General features: G+C 38.7%; 1 protein-coding gene across 1 annotated transcript; it reads right to left on the bottom strand.

The window, feature by feature from the left end:
• Positions 1-4,831: 4,831 nt before the first annotated feature.
• Positions 4,832-8,411, bottom strand: LSM8 (LSM8 homolog, U6 small nuclear RNA associated (S. cerevisiae)). The gene is made up of 3 exons (XM_010004298.1): positions 8,254-8,411; positions 6,688-6,815; positions 4,832-5,082 (listed from the first exon to the last, which is right to left on the bottom strand). The coding sequence occupies exons 1-3, from the start codon at positions 8,260-8,262 to the stop codon at positions 4,992-4,994; spliced, it is 228 nt and encodes a 75-aa protein (XP_010002600.1). The 5' UTR covers positions 8,263-8,411; the 3' UTR covers positions 4,832-4,991.
• Positions 8,412-8,981: the final 570 nt, after the last annotated feature.

Raw genomic sequence — 8,981 nt, 5'->3', positions numbered from 1 at the left:
TTCCCTACCCTCCTCATTTTTGTAAAATAGGTTTATTAATCTGCAAGGACACATTGGATTTACTGAACATCACTTGTTTATCAGATGTTTAATCTAGGTTCTTTGCAGGAAGAGACAATTTCAAGAACACTATGGACTATGACTCTTTTTTTCCTATCTCTGCAGGTTCTTCATGTACCCTGAAGAACCAGCTGACAGTCATATAGTCACAGTGGTCAGAACTCACTGATACTGCCTTCAAGCCTGAGGAGGGAGTTACTCTTTTTTTTTTTTTTTTCTTTCTTTTTTTTTTTTTGGGTACTTTCCCTTCAGCAAGAATAAAGCAAAGGCTTTTTGCATACAATATTACTCTTATCTCCTAGGAGATATTTGCTTTGCTACATCTGTAGGATTAGTGGGAAGGAGCAAGAACCTTCACCCCAGCCAGCTGGCATGCTCTAATTGGCATACCACTGCTCAACAGAATAATGATCTGTGGTGCTCTTTTTCCATTCCAGTTCTCTTTCATACCTCCTTTACAGCTGAGATTATTTTTCCTCTCAAAAACTGAGCTCTACTTATTTTCCTGTACATTTTACCTCTACTACTTTCCAAACTTCTGCTACACAAGCTGCAGTGTGGGTTCACCTAGAGTCCAGACACAGCCTTCACTGCCATCCTACACTCAAACTCCTCTGGGGACTAATATTCTCTAGTTTTGAAAATGGCTAACACAAGGCCATCCCTTTATGTCCATTTTCTGGTTTCAGTCCCATTTATTTTTCCTACTTTGATTGACTTCCTGAAACTAAATAATGATATTTACAGAATTACAGAATCTTAGGTGTTGGAAGGGACCTCAAAAGATCATCCAGTCCAACCTCCCTGCCAGAGCAGGATCACCTAGAGCACGTCACACATGAAGTTGTCCAGGCGGGTTTTGAATGTGTCCAGCGAAGGAGGCTCCACAACCTCTCTGGGCAGCCTGTTCCAGTGCTCTGTCACTCTCACAGTAAAAAAGGTTTTGCTTATGTTTACATGGAACCTCCTGTGGTCTAGCTTGCACCCACTGCCCATGGTCCTATCACTGGACATCACTGAGAAGAGCCTGGTTCTGTCCTTCTGACACTCGCCCTTAACGTATTTGTAAACATTGATGAGGTCACCCCTCAGTCTCTTCTTCTGCAAGCTAAAGAGACCCAGCTCCCTCAGCTTTTCCTCATAAGGGAGATGTTCCACTCCCTTCATCATCTTTGTGGCTCTGTGCTGGACTCTTTCAAGCAGTCATCTTTCAACCTGTCCTTCTTGAACTGAGGGGCCCAGAACTGGACACAATACTCCAGATGTGGCCTCAGCAAGGCAGAATAGAGGGGGAGGAGAACCTCTCTTGACCTACTAACAACACCCTTTCTAATGCACTCCAGGATACCATTGGCCTTCTTGGCCACAAGGGCACATTGCTTGCTCATGGTCATCCTCCTGTCCACCAGGACCCCCAAGTCCTTTCTCCTACACTGCACTCCAGCAGGTCAGCCCCCAACCTGTACTGGTACAGGGGGGTGGTCTACCCCAGATGCAAAACTCTACACTTGCCCTTGTTGAATTTCAAGTTTTTCCCCACCCAACTCTCCAGCCCATCCAGGTCTCTCTGAATGGCAGCACAGCCTTCTGGTGTGTCAGCCACACCTCCCAGTTTAGTGTCATCAGCAAACTCTGTTCCCTCATCCAGGTCGTTGATGAAAATATTGAATAGTACCGGTCCCAGTACCTACCCCTGAGGGACTCCACTAGTCACAGAGCTCCAACTAGATTTTGTCCCATTGACCACAACTCTCTGACTTCTTCCTTCCAGCCAGTTCATGATCCACCTCACCACCTGATCATCAAGAGCACACTTCCTCAGTTTATCTATGAGGATGCTGTGGGAGACAGTGTCAGATGCTTTACTGAAATCAAGATAAACCACATCTACTGCCCTACCATCATCTACCCACCTAGTTACTTCCACATAAAGGGCTATAAGGTTGGTCAAACATGACTTTCCCTTGGTAAAACCATGTTGACTTTCATTGGTAATCTATTTTATGGGGACTGCACAACAGGTTTGGTTCCATTAAAATACTGTTTCAGACTGGCTATAATTCAACTTCCTGCATCAAATACTGCTTTCCTGAGTGCTTTGTCTCCACCATATACTTAGAGGGACATAGCTATCTAGTATAGACTAGAGCTCCTGTAAGTTCACAAAGCTATAATTTCATCTTAAAATTTTTAAAAGCATATAGGGTCCCAGCTTCATTTTCAAAAAACCCCTTATGACTGGGTGTCCTGGCTTTGATCCCTTCACCAGTGCATCCAGAAAGCTCTTTGGTCAAACCTAGACCAAAACCAATGGCATAAAATAGGAGCATAAATTTGTTGCAGAAACTGAAACATAATTTGAGTGCAAGCAAAAAATCACAACTTTGAAAAGCTTTACAGTGTTGCTGCCTAAATGAGAAGGTAAGCAAACTCCACAGCTGCCAGTTTTTAGGCAGAACTTTGCTTGTGAGCAAGATTCATCTTGGCAGGGCTGAGTGGGTGCCCACAATCCTGATCAGACCTGAGCTGGTCATCCTTTGCCTAAATCATTGCAGAATAATCAGTTTGACAATGCACTACGTATCAACCCATTTGCACTATGTGCAGCCAGGCTCTGTTATGATCCTTTTCTGAAATGAGGTTTAAACTTTTATTTCTGAATCCCTTGGAGGATGCCCAGGGCTTAGCTCAGCCTGTGAGTGGAGACACATTTTAACCTCTTGAAGCTGTTATCCCCTCCACCCTGCACACAATTTCACAGGTCCAGGAGTGCATGCCAGAGCTGAGGTCACTCACCTGAAGGGAACAAAGACAGGGTTTGCAATCTGTGTTTTAAAAACCTGTGTGGAACTATTAATTTCCAGATCATGTTTTTCCAGCTTCATAAATTCCTGACCTACTCTGAACTCTCATCCACTCACTCCCAGGAATTTACTCATCAGTTTCACCACCTCAGTTCCACAGCTTTCCATCTGCAATCATTACTCCAAGGACAGAGAAAATAGTTTCAACTAGCATCAGCAGCTCATCGTATTTTAAGTCCTCAACCAAGCACAGAGCCAGGGAGTTCCACTGCTAACAATGTTCTTGAGGCAGATGGTCTCCACATGCACTAACCCTCCATAACTCACCTACAAACATAATTCCTCATCTACCAAGCAACAGATTTCCTTAGTCCATCCAGTGATTTACAAGTATTCAGCCTATGTAGTGCAACAGTAACTCTAATACATCCAAGGTTAAGTAGTGCATTTAAAATCAGCTCACCCTAATTCTACCCTCTTGGCCTCTGCATTTTTATTCTGCTGAGCCCTGGAGTTGTTACTTTACATAATCTACTTTATTTGCCCTTTTGCAAGAGAGTTCACTCTCCATACCTGCTTTTCTCTTGTGCCAGTATCTGTGTTTCCACAGCAAAAGTTTTTCATTATATGTGATTCTGTTGACTGTCTAATGAAACTGGTCAAATCTTTTAACATCATGAATTATAGCCAGACTTTATCAACTTTCAGTAATCACAGAAAAACCCTGATTTGCCTGATTCTCTGTCTGTTCAGCAGACATTTCCCTGTGGAAGTTTAACCAGAAAACAAGACTTTACTGGGTCACAAGGTGGATAAAGGAGAAATAATTTTGCTGGACTTCACATGCTCCACCAAAAACAATCTTGGAAAAACAACTAGAAGCTACAAGAATTGAGAGCTATATTTCACAGAGAACAAGTATCTTCAGTTCAATATATTTGGTTTCCAAACTGAACTTGCAATTAAAAACACCAAATATATTAAACTCAACATATAAAAATTAACATTAAAAGAACTATTTTTGACTGCACGTTTATATATGGAGGAAAAAAAAATACTGGACCTGTTGGCACAATACAAGACAAGGAAAACAACTCTGTTAAATAGTAGCAACTTCCTCTGGCTGCCACCATACCAGTGTTTCTGCTGGGTAGTGAACAGGACTTGGCCTAATACCACAATACACTGCACACAGCTTGTCCCACTTAACTTGGTTGTTGCTGATGTGGAAGAGGTCTGTTAAAGTTACACATGATTCTTATATGCAGTATGAAGGCACATTTCATTCCAAAGAAGTAATTTCTTTATCTAAAGTACTCCTGCATCTTCTAAACTATACTTCTGCAAGACAACAGTTACACATGAACAAATACACAACTCTGTTTCTATAGATTTTACCCAAAGTTTGAGCAACACGACAGTTGCTGAGAGAAGATACAGAAAGTGTTGGTCTGGAATTTAATGAGCTACAAATAAATACGTATATTTGGTTTAGGTTCTGTGTTCCTTCTCAAAAGTCTTTCTTACTCAAATTTGTCTGCAAGCATTAAAGGCACCAAGAACTCCAGCACCTGTAGTTTAGTCTCTGGCACTAGAGAACAAGTTTCAGAAACAACAAAACCCTTTATCACAATGCATCACTCATTAATTCAAACATAAAAGGCTTTAACATTCTTGTTTTCTACACTACATTAAAAAAAAAAAAGAAACAAAATCCATAATTTTCTGCTTACAGCCAGAACTACAGTTAGAAATGGTTAAATTCACTGTTACAAAATCTACCTCCAAATAATCCTGAGTTAATACAAAAAGCCTTGGTTTACCTTTAGAAATGAGATCTTATTTTAAGAATGAGATATATACAAAAACCAGGACTACCACTGATACTGCTTCCATTTCTCAGTATGTATTTTACAGTTAAATTATGCAGCATAAAACCCCAAAGGAAATTCAATGAAAGCATCTTCAGTAAAATGTAGAAACTTTTAATTTACATGCAAAACTACAACATATTCGTAATAAAAAAAAACTGGTGACTAAAGAAATTAAACACAATTCGTAAAAATCATCCATGTTGTTAAATAGGTCTGTACAACCAAAGATTTACAAAGTCCAGTTTTCTTCTTTTCAATGCACAACTGAGTTTAAAGGCTCTGCTCGAATATTTCCCAAGTCAAGAGCTGAATCTGTCTCTTCATCAATTTCACCAATGACAGCACTGCAATAAAAAACATGTCATCATTTGTTGAAACTGTGGTGCACATCTGAAAAGCCACAAAATTAACTTGCTATTAAAGACACCGTCTGTCTCCACACACCCCCCCCCTTTCTCTTTTTTAATTGTAAAGCTCCATCTGTGAACTTAAGACTTTGATGGCTGTAAGCACAGTCTCAAGGAAGGGTGGTTTTTTTTGTATCTTTTTAAAGATACAGGTCATAAGAAACAAATACTACTGGTCTGTTTTAGGCTGTAGGCCAGCCTCTGAAGCAGGAACTGGTAACCTTTTAGAGATTAGCTTTTCAAGAGTAATGTCTAACTGCAGCAACCTGTAAGCACATACAACGTCAGATAAGCAAGACAATTTTCTTCAACATAGCCTAGTGTCAGTTAATGAATACAGAATTATTCCTTCTAACAAACGTTTCCAAGTTTGTTGGGGTTACAAAAAAAATAAAATACTTGTTACGAAAGTATGTTTTGAGTACACTTGATTAACGTGGCAGCCTGATATGATGAGAAAGTGAAGCAGTAAACAATTGTTTGGCTTTTTACACGCATTTGTACGATTTGAATGACGTTACTTATAGAGTAGCAGGCTTAGCCTTGCCTTTGTACATTCATCGATTTATATATTTTTGCTTGAAAGCTTAAAAGTGATAAAAACCTTCCAAAATTATCCACTTTCTCAATGCTAGATAAACACACCTCAACATAAGTCTAAGTCTTGATATTTCTTTGTACAAAAATACCCATGAGAATTAAAAGAAGAAAATTCCTACTTAGGCTCACACCTTGGTCACTGTGACATGTTCTTTTTCTGGTTGTGATTAAAAAAAAAAAAGCCAATTTGTTACCATCAGTTTCAGAATGCTGCTTCAAAAGCAATCTTCCTAGCAAGCCCACTTACCAGGCATGCTTTCCATTTCTCTCGTAACATGCCTATGTGTTTGGCACACCAGCTACTTTTTTCTGCATTAAATGAGCTTTTACTGTCATGCCATGGCATTTACATCAAATAACAACTCTGACCTGTCACTACACTGGCTTTGACAGCTGTTATGCTGTCAAGTCAGAACCTTCAGAACGTTCATGCATCTTCCAGATTTATAAAGTGGCCTCTGTAAACATCTGATCTATAAAAATTCTGTTAAGAGTAAAATTTGTATACCAGATTGCTGATTTTTTGCACTCAAGTTCTATCTCATCTTTTGTTCATTCTTCTGTCTTTTCCTCCATCAGTGGATCCTGCCTTTCACAGACAAATCAAGAACATCTACACAATGGCTAGACTCAAGAAGGGAAAATGCTGAGCTTTATACTGAACTGTCCTGGATTACTATTAGTACATGAGATGGTTAATTTACAGCTCAGTAAATCCAGACAATACCTTTATATTACAATGCAATCCCTTCTGTAACAGAAGCACACATATTTGCTATTTAATATGCCTCAGCTTTGGTAGTACCATCAGTGCTATCCAGAGATACAAAGATGTAAGATGTCTGAGGCTATTAAGATGTATACAGATACATCATGTATGTATACATATTTATTCACACAAATTTTTATTAATTGGTTTTAGCAAAAATATGCTGTACTTACACATTATCACCTCTTACAATGTATAATCCCAGCACTACTTGCTCAACTCCTTGTGAAGAACTGAACACTCGTTCATGGCTTTCATCCAAAATCAGATTAATGGTCTGATCGAAACCTTTGAGGGTTCCCTAAAAAAAACACCACAAACAACAGAAAACAACACACACAAAAAATAAAGCACTCCAGTTATGTTCTAAATTTATCATCTTTGTTCTCAAGGGCAACTTAAAACAAGGAGGCAATACTAAGGTACTAGAGAAGAGATGCTTAATTTAGGATTTACTGTTTGGTTTACACACAAACAACTGGAGAATCGAACTTCACAAGCAATAATCAATTTTTAAAATGTATCTATATTTATTCCTGTGTGTTTATGCTAAAAACTACAGCAATCTTTAGCATGAAAAGTAATAAAAGTTTCCCTTTTACCTGTGATGGCCCTCTAGACAACTAATTATACTATTTCTACACTATTTAAGTCTTCCTTGTATGGAAGTTTCCAGAAATTAAAGAAGTAATTAAATGAAAGAACAAAAACGTTAGATTCTTGTGATCAACAGTGCTGAAACTGTTCTTATCATGTGATTTTAAGTGGTGTCTCTCTAAAGAATATTAGCTTGGTTCCACCAAATTACTCAAAAAACCCCAACAAACACACACAAAAAGACTTTCTGTGCCACTTCATTATGCATTTGGAAAAATGGTAATTGATTTGTGTAATTTAGCATTAGTAATTTAAAAAATTTAACTCATGTAAAACACCATCATTCAACGGGAATACCCATTTGCAGCATCTAACCATGTAACAATGAGTCACATATACCAACTCCATTCACATATTTTTGGTGGAAAGCATCTTGTATCACAACATGAAGTTCACCAGACTGAATCCAAGATTTGCTGAAGCCAGTACAGTTCTGCTAAAAGTACTGATGTCTCTTTCCACATGCCATATGAAGCTAAGTGCAAACAGACAGGAAGATACAATCTTCATGCAACAAGCATACTATTAAGTTAAACTTAAAACACCAAAGAATAAAATACAGGGTGGGGGTTGGAATACAAGAAACAAGTAACAACACAGAAGCAGTAAAACCAGAACATTATATAGTCTACTATATAGCTTGCCAATCCTCAGCTTTTCAGGCTTTAAACAGAACCCTAGACTCTTCAGCAGTTATCAGCTGTTGTTTTTCTACAATCATATGGGAAAAACGCTTTTAGGATGAAAGTTTAAGAACATACTGAACGAAGTGGATATTCCAGATGGAAACCAAAATTACTGAGCAGTAAAACAAATGCATTTTCTTGTGCATTCCTGTAGAACAGGCCACTTGACCAAAAAAAAAAAAAAAAGTCAATGCATTTTCACACACAAGTTTATAAATGGACAAATCTAGCAGGCAAAAACAGGAAGTGTTTAAATGATGACCATAAAGCCTAAAAAGAAAATAAGTTTGTAAAAGGGTGAACATTTAAGTGATAATACTCTATGATGGTTTATTTATGGCCATGATAGGAAGTCTTTACGGTGGAAAAGAAAATGTTAAAAAATACAAGTCTCACCACAATCATTCTTCCATCAGAAGTAATTACTGCAACAGTACCTGATAGTGCATTAAGGGAAAGTTTAGAGATATCTGAAATAGAACTGTTAACATTTTCTGAAATATTTATACACAATGTAAGTTCTAAGATTCATGAATAGACAGAAAAGCCTATCAGCATTCCTGTTTTTTTAAAAAAGCAGGATGGTTGATAGTCAGGTTTGATAATGTTTGTCTGTTTTAGCTTCCCTCTACTCAGCTACAAACAGTTACAAACAAACATGAACATTAAAAAGCAGGCTGAAGATCTGAGTTCACCTCTCTTCCCATTGCTAACTGCACTACCCTCATCTGAAACAATCAGTTTTATAAATGCTTCAACCTTAAAAACAGTGGGGATCCCAAGTCTGGCATTCCACATCCCTTCAGTCTGAAGATCTGGCTATCTCCATTTGATAATCACAGAAATATTATCTCCAATGTCTCTAAGTTAATACCTTTCTGTTTGTGAATAAAACAGAAAATGCCCATAGGTTAGCAGGAGTATAAAAAACTAGGAAGGGCTTCAAGAACACTGCAGCTTTTGAGGAACCTCCATAAAGCTGATAACTACACACGTGAGGAGCCCTTCCAGGGGCCAGGCCGGTTGCGAATCTCGTCCCTCGCCACAGACCAGGCAAGAACAGCTTTGCAGCCCCTGAGGCTTCAGGGGACCCAGTTCTCCGGGCCTCCTGTAACTGCGCTCTG

This window comes from Chaetura pelagica, unplaced genomic scaffold (assembly GCF_000747805.2).
Source record: "Chaetura pelagica isolate M959 unplaced genomic scaffold, ChaPel_1.0 scaffold68, whole genome shotgun sequence".
Taxonomy (NCBI): Eukaryota; Metazoa; Chordata; class Aves; order Apodiformes; family Apodidae; genus Chaetura; species Chaetura pelagica.
The sequence above is the reverse complement of the archived record's forward strand: the minus strand, read 5'-3'. Positions and strand labels throughout refer to the sequence as shown.

Bases quoted from the DNA above. Each gene is read 5' to 3' on its own strand.
- LSM8 (XM_010004298.1), bottom strand. The intron at 5,083-6,687 runs GTAAGTACAGCA...TTTTTATTGCAG, and splicing joins ATTGTAAGAGGTGATAATGT to TGCTGTCATTGGTGAAATTG.